Raw genomic sequence first — 15,846 nt, 5'->3', positions numbered from 1 at the left:
TTGCCAAGCATCTGAACTTTGATCACATGACCATGGGCATGCTGAACCTGGTCGTAAGTGTGAAAAATGGCCATAAGTCACTTTTTCCAGTGCTGTTGTAACTTTGAACAATCACTAAATGTACTGTTAGAAGTCGAGGACTACCTGTGTCCAGTAAAAAGTATGAGATGAAACATGGGCTATGATTTCAAGAGCTTCAGCACAGCAAGGGGGGCTTCTAGTTTATAAGGAACTGCAGTGAAAATTATTTATCCCTCAGGCATAAGTGTAACTGTGTTTCTGGGATGAGCTTAACTGCCAAAAATAGCAATTTTGACCCCCTATATGTATGGAGAAACATTAAAAAAATTAAAAAATAAAATAAAAAGGCATGGCCAAAAAGTTCAAGATCACAAAAAGTACTTCACGTTCTGTATTTCAGGTCTGTGGGCAGGAAAAAAAAACATATTTCCTGTGCTGAAGTAGTACAATAAATATGCTATGAAACAGATCTCAATCTTCCAAAGAAATTGGTGAGAAGGTACTAAACCACTTGAGTAAAGTGCATTTTAGAATTATTTCTAAACACAATGTGATTTCTACTTTCTTGTGGGAAGATGAAAAGTCTAGCAAAATTGCCACCTTCAGGACCACAGTGTACTTCAAAGATCTAAAGTAATGCCTTCTTAACACTCTAAAGGCTGCAAGTGCTAACAAAACAGTGTTTAGAAAAGGTTGATACCTACACAGAACGGAGAAAAGGTGACTTATACCGGGAAAACCTTTTTCTTCGCTTCCTGCTGCCTATTTCAGCCTTTTCCAACTTGCTGCTTTTCAAATGTCTTGCAATTGCCATTCAAAACCCGGAGAAATATTTTCCCCATCGGTTGCTATCTTCTTTAATTTCAGATGCAAAAGTGATTGCTCTTTCCTCTAAACTAAAGAAACTGTTACCACTGTGCCTTTAGGGCAATTTGAGAGGAAACACATTCCCCCCCCCCCCCCAAAAAAAATTGTAAGAGGAAGTCATAACAGTTTCAGGAAGAAAAATTTTTTTTTGTCGAAAGCCAAATTTAATCTCTATTTCATCACAAAGCTGCTGTTCTTAAGCAGAAATCTCATCAGTCCTATTTAACCCTTACATACTTTGAAAACAATTGCAGAGGCACTATGGTCTAAAGTTAATACTGGAACCAATGCAGTTATCACAGACATCCATTTTTTTTCCTGGAATAGGATGGATTTTTGAATGCTTGCTTGTCTGATCGCCTTGAGACTGTAATTAATTGCCTGGCTCTCTTCTTGCTTCATCAAAAGATGCTCCCAAGTCCAATTAATCTCTTTCAATATTGTACATGTAATGTAATTCAAAAATAAGCTAAAGCGTTTATTAGGCTTATTACAAAGCCAAAATCATTTTCCTTAAGGCAACAATGAACATTTTAAATTCAGTTTTCCCTGCTTCCAAAGGAGGAGCCTGGGCATCACCACATGCCATTCCTGGAATTATAAACCTAAAGCAGGTACCAACAGATAATAAGCTTCCAAGACAATTACCTAATCTGTACAATATTTTCGTAAATGCAGCCTGGATTTTATTATAGATTTTAGTTGTTATTTATTATTTTATACTAGAATTTTTAATTGTATATTTACTGAATGTTTTTATTTGTTCTGGTCTATGACTATAATAAACTGAATTGATTGATTGAATTGATAAATGAAAAAGTTTTATCAGGCGAAAACCAGTACCGTATTTTTCAGACTATAAGATGCACCGGTGTATAAGACGCACCAAGATTTCGAAGAGGTAAATAAGGAAAAAAAAAGGGGTTTTGCCCTCCCTGGCCCCCAGGAACACTCTGCAGGCCTCCCAAACCCTCTGCGCACCCTGTTTTTGCGAAAAACAGTCCCATTTTTTGCAAAAATGAAATGAGTGGGGCAGGGCTTCAGGAGGCCAAAAATGGCTGTATTCGGTGTATAAGACGCACAAACATTTACACTCTCTTTTAGGAGGGAAAAAAATGTGTCTTATACTCCGAAAAATACGGTATTTCAGAGCATATAGAATAATTGACAACTTCAGTACTATGGATCTGGTTTGCTGATTGGAACAGAAAGAACTATAAATTTAGGAAGAATATATGTGCCCAGTGTAAAAAAGATGCTTAGGATTTCCTATTGTGACCAGCAGGCCTTATTTAGGTTGCGTAAATATCATACATCCACATTGCAGTATCTTTTAAAGTATTTTCCAAATAAGTATATCTGCAACCTTCTAGTAAGAAACCTAGACCATATATATTCCTAAACCATAATGTGGTTTGGTTTTGGCTTGACAATCTTATTCCAAGAAAGGAGCCATAGTTTATGAACCACAGTAGATGAAATTGTCTATTGCCATATACCAAAAACCATCTTGTTAGTGAAATTGATGAATCCATGTTAGTCAAATCTCTGCATTCTTTTTGCTCTTCTTCCAACCAATTGCTGGATTTGCAATTGAGTACCATAGCTCAATATTTTAAGAGATTAGCTTTTGCTAACTCATACTGCAGATAGTCCTTGATTTACAAGGACTACTCAAAGCTACAACAGCAATGGAAAAAAGCGACTCATAACCGACCCTCACACTTAATAATCATTGGAGCATTCCCAAGGCCACATGATTAAAATTTGGATGCTTGGCAACTGGCAGAATCCTAGGTTCATGCAATCACCATTTCTGACCTTCCTAGCTGGACACAATCAGATTTGCTTAATGACCCCATAATTCAGTTAACAACCGTAGCAAAAATAATCATAAAAGCAGACATGACTCATTTAATGGCACTTTGCTTAGCAATGAGCGATTCTGTTCCCAATTTGGGAGCAGTTGAGGACTGCCTATATAGGCCCCTGAAACTTGTATAATGTGACACATAGAAAATTTCAAAACAATGATTAATATAGAAGAGCTCTCCCAGATCTGAATGTTTACCTTTGGAGATAAACCATTTTGCAGTTGTTTTACAGCTTCCTCGTTTTTCTTAAAAATAACTCCAAATGTTAGTCAAGTGAGGGTTTGTTTATATATAACGGGGGAAAGAGAAAAAAACTTTTTTTGTTTGGGGTAAAAATATATTGAAAGTTACTATATGTAGGCTTCTTGTCTAGTGTTATTCCTTATAAAATCAGAATTTTACATACATTGTCAAAAGAGATCTCCCTTAAGCAGCAAGGCAAGCTAGATAAACCTGCTTTGTTCATCTGAAAAAGCTGTGTTTCCCATTTAGTAAGAACAAAATAATTACTTTGTGATCAAATTATACGTACAGTTAAGCCTTCGTTATTCTTGCCACCAAGAGTGTAGAGACTTCCATCATTGGGATCAGGAAGAAATGCCGGCCTAGGACTGAAGAAATGATTAAAACAGCTATTACTGCATCACATTCGTGAAAAGAAGAGGCAGCAGAGTTGTGGTCAGTGTACATTTTCTTGTGAGCATGGCTACATTACAAAACAGACGTGGTGGATTTTTTTAAAAAGTCAAATATGCATTTTTAATTAAGCACAGTCATTTAAACCCATGGTTTTCGTACCACCAGCCTCTGAATTTGGACGGACATAGCAAACTTTCAAATTACTTGATTTCAAATTATTTTTAATCTTTCAAACTACATGCCACTTTTCAATTTGGAAATTAATTATATGGGTTCATTTTAGTAATAATTTCTAATCAGCTGTTCTGATAAAACAGGGAACAAGTTGGGCAGATGTTGCTGAAATACAAGCTCAAGCAGCCATTTGTCTTGCAACCAGAGTTACCTTGCCTATTCCTGCTGAAGATCAATGTACTGGTATTTGTTAGCTCACGAATCAGCATGCCTCTTTTGAAGCAAATACCACACTGAACTGCTCTTCAGTCAAGAATAGAGCTGTGATGTGCAAAATAAACTTCAACATGTTAAGTTCATATTAAAATAAATGACTTTCAGTACATACTTTAACATAATTTTAGACTGACATTTTGATTTTTTTCAGAAGTCATTCTGGGAGTTGAAGTCCACACATCCTAAAGCTGCGAAGGCTGAAAAACACTGCTCTTGTGCCCAGTGTATAATTTTATTTATTTAGGCTTTAACTCATTTTTCTACTGCCCGCTGCAATCTACAGGGACTTCTGGACATTAAGAGCCACAAGTAATTATTGATCCTCCCAGCCTTTAAAGTATATTTGAGGTGTCTTCTGAGAAGGACTGCGACAACTCATCACAGCCAGCTCGCCATGGGACAGCTCGCCATAGGCAATTCAACAAATACAAAAAATACATTACTTTTGCCGGAACCATGACCAACAATAATAAAGAAAGTCAATCCAGAAATACAAGAGTTACAATAATTTGCAAGTTGTACTGCAGCGAGTTGACCATGGCATGTTGGCCAAAGTAAGCTGTCCTAGACCTCTTCTGAGCGTCCTGCACAAACTAGTTTGTGCCAGGGTCACAGAGGAGAGGGGCCAAGCAGAAATTGAGGAGCACTATCTCTTAGGATCAGTAGTGGGTTTCAATTTTGTATGCTACCGGTTTGCTTGTGGGCACGCCTGTGCGATGCTTCTATGCATGAACAGAGACGTCCAGGCAGATGGGCGGAGCCTCCCGCCACTGCTTAGGCTTTATGCAATTTAGCACAGACTTGGATCAAGGTCTTAGTTAGTACCACATGATCTTGAGAAAATACACAGATCACCTTTTACAAAAACAGCTCCTAATTTTCTCACATTTCTTTCTAAAGTTTGGTGTACTAGAATAGTTGTTAACAGGTACCTAATAGTTGGGTCCAGTAAAAGTGACTGAGTTGAACAGAACAGATATTAAAGTTTTGAGAACCGCGACAGGTCCCCTGAAAAGAAAGAGTGAGTGAATCACTGGAAATAAGAGGATACTTGTCCCTTGGAAAAAGAAAAGGATTTGTGCGTAGCCCTTGCCTGTCCAGAGACAGGAGCTCAAAATGCCGAATGGAGCCAGGTCTGCACAAGGCTGGTAGTCCTGTCCCCAATGCCATTTGGAATAACCTATATTGGCGTCATGATTTATATAACCAGTCGACAGCATGATCAGTCAATTGATATTGATATATTTTGGGAATTGCTGGATATCTTCACCGTTTTACTGCAGGACCAGGAAAATTGCAGTTCAGATGTTTTCATTCACTTTCCAGACACTCGGTGGTAGCCAGTCTGCGTCTGGATGTAGAACTAGGTTTTGAGGCAGGATGTCTGGGCTTTCCATGAGGTATCCTGAGTGCTTCTATGTCATTTCTACTAGGGATTGTACATGTGGCCTTGTTCCAAAGGTCCTTTAATCTGGATCTGCCCTGACTCTGTAATGTAAACGGATCATGCTGTTGTCTACACCAGCAGGTGTCACACTTTCACCTGATCTGACAATACTCTTAGAACCAGTCGTATTGTCCTCATTTCCAGTAGGTTAAGCAGCAGTGAGTACCTTTGAGGAAATGCACCAACTTATTTAGATGTGAGTTCCTCACACCACCAGGTTGGTATCTATGACCACTCTATGTCCGATTGGCATTCCCTGCACCAGATTGGCTGAGAACCATTAATATAACTACTTGCATATAGATGAAATATGGTGGTAATTTGTCCTGGATTAGGAGAAGGACCTACCGTAGTACCTCAAACTATCTTCCACTGTAATTTTACCTCAGCTTCCTTGACACTAGGATCTCCTTTACAGTCTTTTGGAACTCGGGGGTCTGCCGCTAATATATACCCATTTTTCTTTCATCTCTGATGGTGGAATCCCAGAGACAGAATTTGCTTCAAAAAAATGTGTATGTTCTTGTCTTGCATTTCCACAGACAGTGAAGCCTCATTGTGACATTACTCATTGCTATCTGCATATAGGTTACTTTGATACGCCTGGTATCTAGTTCACTGGAAAGAAGTTGTTCCATCCTGTTGCACGGTAAATAAGCACAGTGCTGGTGTTGCTGAGGCTGGCGAAATTTCCTCTCAATTTGCTGTGCTGCCCCTAGGCCTTTGCTGCAGTTTGGCCTGGTCAATATGGCTGGTTGATTGGAATGGCTCCAATGCTCCTCCTCTCGTTGGTCTTATTTTTTGGCTGGCATGTGGCCTCTTGCCTGAAGCTAGTGCCTTAGTCAGCTGGTTCATGCTTGCAGGGCACAGCCTGCTCAACTACATGTTTGTTGACATTACTAGTATTTTCTCCTATGTTTTTTTTCCTCCTCAGCTCTCAAACTGCTGGGGAAGCCTCTGCTTCCTCCTAGAAGGCAGAGCTAAAGAATGAGGCAAGGGCTGCTCCACAGAGCAGGAAGAAACCTTAAGCTAGGCTTTTTACAATGAAGTTGTGTTATTAACCCTTTCCCTTCTGGCTTCATTTTTAAAGACAGAAAATGAGGTTTTCCTTCTTGCTACACCCCACAATGCCCCTGCCCCAACTAATACGGAGAGGTTTCTGTAGAGATTTCAGAAGAATAATAATTCTGGAAGAAACAAATAACTGTACTACTCATATAATCAACCATTTTGATCTATCCTACAAAGCTTGCACTGTAGAAAGTGCTTTCATTTTAAAAGCTTGGAATTGTGTTAGTTGTTTTCCAGTGCAATAAAAAAAACCAAATAGGAACTGTAGATCCTGAAAAAGTAGGGCAAAAAGGAGAACTTACTCTTCCATGTGCAGCGGCACCTGAAGTACAGGATCTGCAAACAAAAAGAAAAGGTCAAGGTACAAGCAATTAAACATTCTGGCCTCACATCAAGCTTACAGCCTGTTATCCAGCTGGCACCTGAGAGGGTTTGTAGTTTGCAAGAAAAGTAAGATAAGGAGTTTGCAAGAAAAAAGTTCAAACAGAAAAATGCAGTGGAAGAGTAACCTGATTAGCAATTATATTCCAATTACTACAATTCAGGGACTTGCCAAAACTGAGGTCCCTGAGTTGTCAGTTAAATGAGAGTTTATAATCTGCAAAACCTTTCTGTTCTGCTCCTTGGGAGTTTCGGTTCATCATTAACATTCTTACTTTCATCTTAAAATTTGCCACTCTCTCTACACCCCGAGTTTAATGTTTAATTTGTCCATTCTTTAGACTACGTATTTATTTATTTATTTATTTATTACTTAAGTTACTCTGTGAAGTGTATGAAATGAATTGTAGTATACAAACAATAATGTTCCTTGCACTGGAATGCAATGATCTCTCTGCCCCTTCGTGGCAGCTCCCACATAACATAACAATGCTGCAAAATATTGCTGTATTATGACCAAGAGCAGATTGGAAGACTTGTAAACCTCCAAATTCTGCTAGCATCCCAGCATCTAAAACCAGTACAATCAATGATAAAGAAATCAAAATGAGTTTTGTCACTCTTGCTCTAGTTCTTACTTTTACTCAGAACGGGAAAGACTGCAGTGTGCTTTATGCATATTTTCTGCATGCAAGCGAGAGAAGGTAAGACAAATATGTTGCAAACCTTAATAGCTATTTATGAGAGCAGGGTTGGGTCACGCATGGTTACTCAACACCAGTCAGTTTATTGTGATTTTTAAAAATTCTTAAATTTATTTATTTATTTATTTATTTATTTATTTTATTTGATTTCTATATCGCCCTACTCCCGAAGGACTCAGGGCGGTGCACAGCCAAACAATAAAACACATACATACAAAATTTAAAAGTAGAATAAAATCAAATTAAATAATTTTGGCCCCGACAAATTTAAAACCCCAAACTTTTAAAACCAATTTAAAATTGAATGTATAAAATACTAAAAGATATTTAAAAATTAAAAATCTTTTATAAAAGAGGGAGAAAATTAGGCCAGGCCCGCCTGGTGAAATAGTAAGGTCTTTACCATTTTAATCAATATAGATTGATAAATTCAGCAACTATGCTATCATGCCTCACACAAAATAGAGCAACAAATACACAATTAATATTAATGAAGTGATGAATTAAAACACTTCAATGAAATACTTATATGAGGAATATAGTCCATTTACACAAAAATTCAGGAGGATTTATGTGAGCATTTGCTCCTTTAAAAAGCAGATTACTTCTTGGAAGGAAAACAAACCTATACAGCAACACTGCCTAGTGCTACAAACAATTTCAGATCAGCTTCTTCCCCACATAAACAAAATGATGCAAGAGCAAAGAAATAAGAGGATGGAGTCCTCTTACAGGGAAACTTGGCACTGCTTTACACAAAACCATTTTTCATGTAAACAGGTCACTTATCTTTGATAAAAACTGCTTAGTCAGTGAGGTTTCCCCATTACTGAATGCTATGACCAAAGAAGCAAACTTATTGAATTGTTGCCTGTTGTGTTATATTTTTTAGGCACAGAAGTCTTTCCAAGAAAAGGATAAATCTCAAACAAAATTTTCCCCATTGTATCTTCCATTATTTTGTCATATGTCAGAAAATGCATTCAACACAAAATAGTTGCAATGTCTTTGGACCGGTTATGCTAGAAATCTTTCACCTCGATCCAGGTCTTACTTCACTGTTGGATAGCTGCCTGTGAACATTAATGGTGAGCAGACTATGCATTTATTTTGTCATGTGCCTTGAAGGCATTCACTCACTTTTCAGTATGGGGAAAAATAAAGAACTATGCTTTTCTCACATATTATGAAGCAAGCACCATTTTTATTTACGAACTAATTGTCCCATAGGAAAAAAAAATTACTGATTTATTAATATTTTCAGACCCAAGACTTACTTTTTGCCAATTGTCATCTAAATATTTAATTCTGGCTATGTCTTTCCTATTCTTCTTTATTCTTCTACTCCTTCATATACTCTTTTTACCAAATGATAACAGATTACACTATATCTGTCTGTCTCTCTCTGTTATCTATCTATCTATCTATCTATCTATCTATCTATCTATCTATCTATCTATCTAACTATCTATCATCTATCTCTCTATCTAAACAAAACACTGTAACCAACTCAGAGCCTCTTTATAAAGGAGAACCATATAAATTGCAGTAATAAATAATCAGAAGGCTGTAGTTTTATACATTTTTCAAAATACTAAAACTACAATTTTCTCCTTCATTACAGAGGCACCAATATAAACTGAGTCATAGTCCTCTTCCAATTTTTTCTAAGCAAATAAATTGAATAAATAGAATACTCATATACCCAATATTTCACAAAATACCTCAATATATATTTATTTTCCACTATTTCTTTGTGCTGCCCTACAAAAACAGCCAAGTTTCTTTCACAGTTTCATAACTTTCATAACAGTTAACAAGGATAGCCAAACTTTCACATATTCCTCAATACTACCAGCAGGAAGTCCTAGGATTTGATGGCATGAGTTTCTAGCATGGCCTGATGGTTTAATTACATAAAAAGCTTTCTGAAGAGACCCTGTCCATTTCCACGCACAGATCCAGATTAATTTGTCTGTTTATAAAATAATATTTAAATTCTGAAGTATGCCTCTCAAGTAAATTGAAGGTTTCTTTTTACTTCCATTTTGAATGTGGAATCTTTAAGAGATAAATCATACAATGCTTGAGCTATTGTCACCCTTGGGACCATCTTCTGCAGATAATGTTGGATGGCCCAAAGGAGTCAGGCTGGAAGAAGACGCCTGCTTGTGATCGGTAAGCCATGATAGCTCTTTGCAACAGGCCAGGTCAAGAAACAGAAGCAACATGGATTCTAGGAATGCTCTTGGACATTGTAGGGCAACAGAATCTTGAAAGCTAGTTAGAAATTCTGTCTGCCTTACCTTATACCAAACAAAATCAAGGATGGCAGGGCTTTTTAAAATTTCTTTCTTGTGCTTTCTATTTTCTTAGGTCTGAGTTGCTGTTTTTCATTTCTTAATGGTTCATTGTTATTTTGCCTTTTCCCAAGGCCAGATCTACATTCAGACAGAGACCTAGAGAGACATGTTCTCACTGGCATGTCATTTACTTGGAAACTGCTGGCCTCCATATTCACATTGGATCTTATCTTCTGTCCTTCAGGAAAATTGGTGAACACTGTTTTCTTACACAGAGCATTCAGAGACTGAGCGCATCAATAGATTTAATGCTGGAATGTTTTTTTTTTTACGGAAGTCATCAAAAGTCTTACAAATAAACAGTATACAAATGTTAGAGACAAGTGTTCAGATGGAAGCTAGTGAAACCTTCAGCAAAATGGAGGAATCCCAAACAATCTGGCGGGACACTCCATCCCAGTCCCTTTGACCCCTCAGTGTTTGGTAGACAGGAAGCATTTTCCCTCTTCATCGGGTATTTTCTAGAGGACGGTATCACCCCCCCTGCTGATATTAATGTCCTTGGGTTTGTACTCTGCAATTCTCTTATTATTTCTTTTTTCATTTATTTATTTAAAAAGCATGGAATCAAGAAGAAAAGAAGGGGGGGCGGAGAAAAACAGGAAGAAAAAGAGATTTATGAACAATATAAAAAGAAAAAATTCAATGTACCTTAAATTAGTGCTGCATATTGAAAAAATATTTTATCAACTGAAGACTTCAGAAGATTATTGAAGTCAAATTGATGCTCAATAATTAAAACAGTAGCTGCTATAATATGAATTATAAATCCAAATTAAGGATTAACAAAGATTTCGATCTCATCTAAGAATTCTTATTTAATGAATCAAACAGGAATTGATATATTAAAATATCTAACTTCAGATGCAATACAGGTCATATGAACAATTGTAATCCATGCAGAGTTTACAAGTTGAATTAAATTCTCCATCAGTCTTTTTCTTCAAATATGAGAGCACAAAACAGTAAGCCATCCTTTTTTATGCTGTATAATAAAATGCATAAAGTATCCTAGCAGCTGTTAATATATTCAGAATGAGCTTAGTATACCTTATGTGAATATAAAGCTCGGTAATGTTTGATAGAAAAACCAACTGCCTAGAAAGATAATTCCATCTTTAAAATTTGTTTCATTCTACAATAAATCATCTTCCAAAATTTTTGAGCTTTACAATATAGCCACCAAACATGACAAAAAAATCTGATCTAATTAGTGCATTTCTGAATTATTAAAGTAAATTAAAATTAAAGTAAATTAAAGTACCTTATGATTCTTGATGGACGTATCTTTTCTTTTATGTACACTGAGAGCATATGCACCAAGACAAATTCCTTGTATGTCCAATCACACTTGGCCAATAAAAAATTCTATTCTATTCTATTCTATTCTATTCTATTCTATTCTATTCTATTCTATTCTATTCTATTCTATTCTATTCTATTCTATTCTATTCTATTGTAAATGAATTAATGCTTTTTAGCAGAGAATACTTGAGGTAAAAGATCTTGTGTTACTTTTCTCTAAATGCAACTTTCACAGTAACTTTAATATTGTTTTCCATTCCTTTTCCCATTGCTGCATATCGATTGCTCTCTTTAAATTCTGCATTCATTTAATCATACCATCTTTAACTTGTTTGGGTTCTGAGTTATCTTGCACTAACAACTTATAAATAAGTCCCCGTTGAAGTTGGAAGCTTGTCAAATTCAGTCAGGTCTCTTAGAATTCTATCTTATTTTTATAATTCCTTTTGAACTAGGTTGCTTATTTGAAGTCACCGGAATCAATAAGGTGATTTTGACCATTCTGAAGAAAGAAACTCAAAAGATTTTACCTTTTTAAAAATTAATAATTAGCTCTTGCAGTACAGGCACTTTTTTCCCCCAATGGTCATTTTTTGGGACAGTTTATTCACTTAAATGAAAATAATATTACTGAAGCAAGGGAAGATGGTCTGGATTGATTCCCGCCCCCCCCCACCCCCCCTATATTCCATACTTTTACTACTTGTTTTATGATCAAATAGGTTAAGAACTTCTGCCTTTATTGAGCCAAACAACACCTGGGAATCCTGCTCCCTCAAAAGAAACAACCCATCCATAAAGTGATACAATTAACTTGGTAACATAGATTGAAATTTCAGTCAATCAAACCTTTATTGCAAGGCCAGAGAACACAACTATAAAATACATAACCCTGTAAATATTATTAATAAAACCTAAAAAAAGAAAAATGAGTTTTTAAAAACAAGTTTAATTAATAATAATTATAGGTTGAAATTTGGTTTTGCTAATCTACCTCCTTATTCCATTTCTTAAAAATCATAAACACAATCCCTGGCCTTTTATTTGACCGCTCACTTATTTGTCTCTGGCACTCAATTTAATACATAGTCTTCAATTCCTATTGGAAAAAATTGAAGTACAAAGTTCACCCTTGATAAAATATTCATTTTTTACTGTTGCTCTCCTAGTCAGTTTTAGTTTTTATCATTTTAAAAAGTTTCTTACTATGTTTTGAATACAATAATTGTTTTTTAATTAAATGCATTATTTTTTGTTAAATAAATTCCCAGATATCAAATTTTTAATAGTGGGATTTTTTTCAGAGAAATCCAATGTAATCCTTCTTATTAATTTGATATTCTGATATAACTTTGTAAGTGTTCCATTCCTAATATTAGAGAATCCCTTGGATGAGTAATTGCAATGTAACCTGCATATAATTTTAATTAATTTTCTTGATTTGCCAGCTTAATTCCTAAAAATTTTTTTATCATTATCTTGGTGCTTTGTGTTTTTTAAATGGTCTGTACTCATGGAAAAAATGACTCTCTGTTCATCTTCTTCAGAGTTGTAAATATGAAAAGCCATTCCAAATTATCAAAGGCTTTTTCCACAACAACAAAGATTATAGCTGCTTCCTTCTTTCTCTGGTTCATCAATAGGCATTCAAAAGATTGATTGATATTTCCTATTTCTAAACCACTCATTTCCCTCACATAATGTATTATATTAACCCTCATGTATCAGATTGCCTTTGTCATATAAAAGACAACTTAATTCAGTGGTGAAATCTAAAATTTGTTACTACCGGTTCTGTGGGCATGGCTTGGTGGTGGTCAGGTAATGTGACTGGGTGGGCGTGGCCAATTTTTTTTTTATTTTTAAAACCATTTTTTCTACATGCTTTCAAAATACTTTCAAAAGGCTCTGACGATCCCAGCTGAGTTGCCTGATCGTCAGAGGGTTTTTTAAAAACCCTCTGCCAATCAGGCAACTCAGCTGGGATCGTCAGAGCTTGGATCGTCAGAGGCATTTAAAAGAAAAAAACTTTTTTTCTTTTAAATGGCTCTGACGATCCAAGCTGAGTTGCCTGATCAGCAGAGGGTTTTTTTAAAAAAACTGTTTTTCTTTTAAATGGCTCTGACGATCCCAGCTGAGTTGCCTGATCGGCAAAGGGTTTTAAAAACCCTCTGCCGATCAGGCAACTCAGTTGGGATTGTCAGAGCCATTTAAAAGAAAAAAGCCTCTGATGATTGCGCGGCTCAGCTGGGCATGGGGGGGGGCAAGGATTTTTGCTACCAGCTCTCCGAACCACCCGCCTCCATTGGGTGGTTCGGGCGATCTGGTCCAAACCAGGAGCATTTCACCCCTGACTTAATCTCTTTATGAGGATTTCTGTAAACGTCAATAGAGAGAGATACATTTCTGGGCACAGGTGGATTATGGACTTTTTTGTAAATCAAGGAAATAAAACACTTGATGTGAAGGAGGAAAAACTTGATGTTATTTAACTCATTCATTACCTGAGTTAATGGCTTAATGAACATTTCCTGGAAGATAATATCACAGAAAAACCATCTGGTCTTGAAGATTTCCCAATAACAAAGAAAGAAGATTTAACAGTGTGTACAAATTATTATATAATATCCTTATTTTCATACACTAGCAAAATAATACTTAGGACTATCCAATGCAGATTAGAGTCCTACATGAAAAGGGAGAGGCTAGATGTTCAGGCTATCTTTAGAACACAATAATGCTGATATAGGCTGGATAATTAAGAAAGTCAAAGTCAGCTTCACTGATTGTAGAAAGGCCTTTGAATTGATCATGTCAAGTTGTGGTATGTGCTTGGAAAAATGGGAAACCCAAAACTTATCATTGACCTCATATGAAACCTATGCATAGGTCAGGAAGCAACAGTTCAGCCAGAGCACAGTGAAATAGAATGGCCCCGGGTTGGCTTATTTATTCAAATTATATGTGGAATATATAGGGAGGGAAGCTGGGCTTATTTATTCAAATTATGTGTGGTTTATATATTGAGGGAAGCTGGACTGGAAGAAGTTGAATGTGGTTTTAAAACTGAAGGAAGACACATCAATAACCCCTGCTATGCTGTGCGCTACTCTTAATAGTTGAAAACGTAGCAGTCAAGAAATACATTAACACTTGGAAGAGAAGCAGTGAAGGCCCTGGGAATAATATTTAGATGTCAGTATGTGTTTATATCTACAAAGCTCAGAATCATGGAGGAAGTGGTTTTCTCTGTGACACCCTATGGAAGTGAAAGTGGGACTTCTAAGAAGCAGAACAGAAAAAAAATTATTGATGCTTTTGAACTTTAGTATTGAAGAAGACTCAGAATCCCATGGATAGCCAAGAAGACAAACAAATGGATCACTGAATAATAAAGATAAAGGTAAAAGTTTCCCCTGTCCAATTGTGTCTGACTTTAGGGGTGGTGCTCATCTCTGTTTCTTAGCTGAGAGAGACAACGTTGTCTGAAGACATTTCCGTGCTCATGTGGCCAGCCTGACTATACACCGAGGTGCATGGAATCTGCTATCTTCCCACCGAAGTGGTACCTATTTATCTACTTGCATTTGCATGCTTTTGAACTGCTAGGTGGGCAGGAGCTGAAGAAAGTAATGGGAACTCACCCCATCGCGTAGTGCACAGGTCTCAAACCTGGGCTTTCAGCTTTCCATCTGACAAGCTCAGCATCTTTAACTGCTGAGCCATCGTGCCTCCAAATAATATAATACAATATTTGTATAATATATCACTTTTGCATTTGCTCTTGAATAAGATCCCTATGTAACTGTTGACTGAAGAGAAGCCCAACCCACAAAGAAAGTGTCAGCCGGGGCTGCCATTTGAGGCTGCCATTCTTGTCTCTCCTAAATGCCGGAACGTGACAGAAAGCTGCAGTCTGATAGACAAAATCAGACATGCTAGACTTCCAGGTTTCATATATATTATTAAGATGCCTGAATTCCACGTTTCCATTTTATTCAGGAAGAATTGGGCAAGTTGAAAAACTTCTTTAACTGCTGGAAATAAGAGACTATATATTTGTTCGTACATTTTTGAATATGGCAGTTTGTTGAGGTTGAGATTTAATTCAGATTAAGTTAGAAAGAGCTACCTCCAAATTTAGTGAATTTTTAGGATGTGCAAAAGGCTACTATTTCAGGTGTCTACTGCACACACACAAATTTGCTTATGCACATGAAAAGAAATCCAGCAACCAGCTATTGCATCAGTGGAAGGCTAGTTTTGTTATTGTTTTGTAATAGGCATACAAGAGCCATAATAACCTTATTGAGCAGGGAAAAAACCAAGTTGTCAGATTCACTTGTACACATGGCAAAACTTGTTTGACAGCCAATATTTTATAGGTTTAACAACAGTCATATTGAGGCCAAAAAACTTTATAAGCACGTTCTCTTTCTATTTTTTATTCCCTAAGGTTTGGGTGAACAGAGAATACTTTCTTAACCCACTGTTGCATTTCAGGTTTTTCAAGGAGTATTATGGGGAAAGATTTAACTGCTTTTTCACAGCACCGGATCTTGTAAAATATGGGTTAATTTTTATAGTGCATCTTGTTTTGTCATTGTTAATAATTGCTGCCTTTTAAAAGGTTATAAAGTAAGGACCATTGCTAATATTCCCACTCTATCCCTGCTAATTTTTTTTCTTAAATATTTTAGAAAATTGATATCCTATTATTATAT

The 15,846-nt window shown here is 36.4% G+C and overlaps 1 protein-coding gene across 1 annotated transcript in view; it reads right to left on the bottom strand.

Moving 5' to 3' along the window:
- Window positions 1-15,846, bottom strand: part of ERN1 (endoplasmic reticulum to nucleus signaling 1) — a 56,648-nt gene that overhangs the window by 26,071 nt on the left and 14,731 nt on the right. The window contains exons 4-5 of the mRNA XM_070934422.1: window positions 6,672-6,705; window positions 3,295-3,373 (exon numbers count right to left, since the gene is read on the bottom strand). Coding sequence (XP_070790523.1) covers window positions 3,295-3,373; window positions 6,672-6,705 — 113 coding nt within the window. The remainder of the gene's footprint in view (window positions 1-3,294; window positions 3,374-6,671; window positions 6,706-15,846) is intronic.

The sequence above is a fragment of the Pituophis catenifer genome, unplaced genomic scaffold, assembly GCF_029215685.1.
Source record: "Pituophis catenifer annectens isolate HBS135680 unplaced genomic scaffold, rPitCat1.0.hap2 SCAF_2, whole genome shotgun sequence".
Lineage (NCBI taxonomy): Eukaryota > Metazoa > Chordata > Lepidosauria > Squamata > Colubridae > Pituophis > Pituophis catenifer.
The sequence above is the reverse complement of the archived record's forward strand: the minus strand, read 5'-3'. Positions and strand labels throughout refer to the sequence as shown.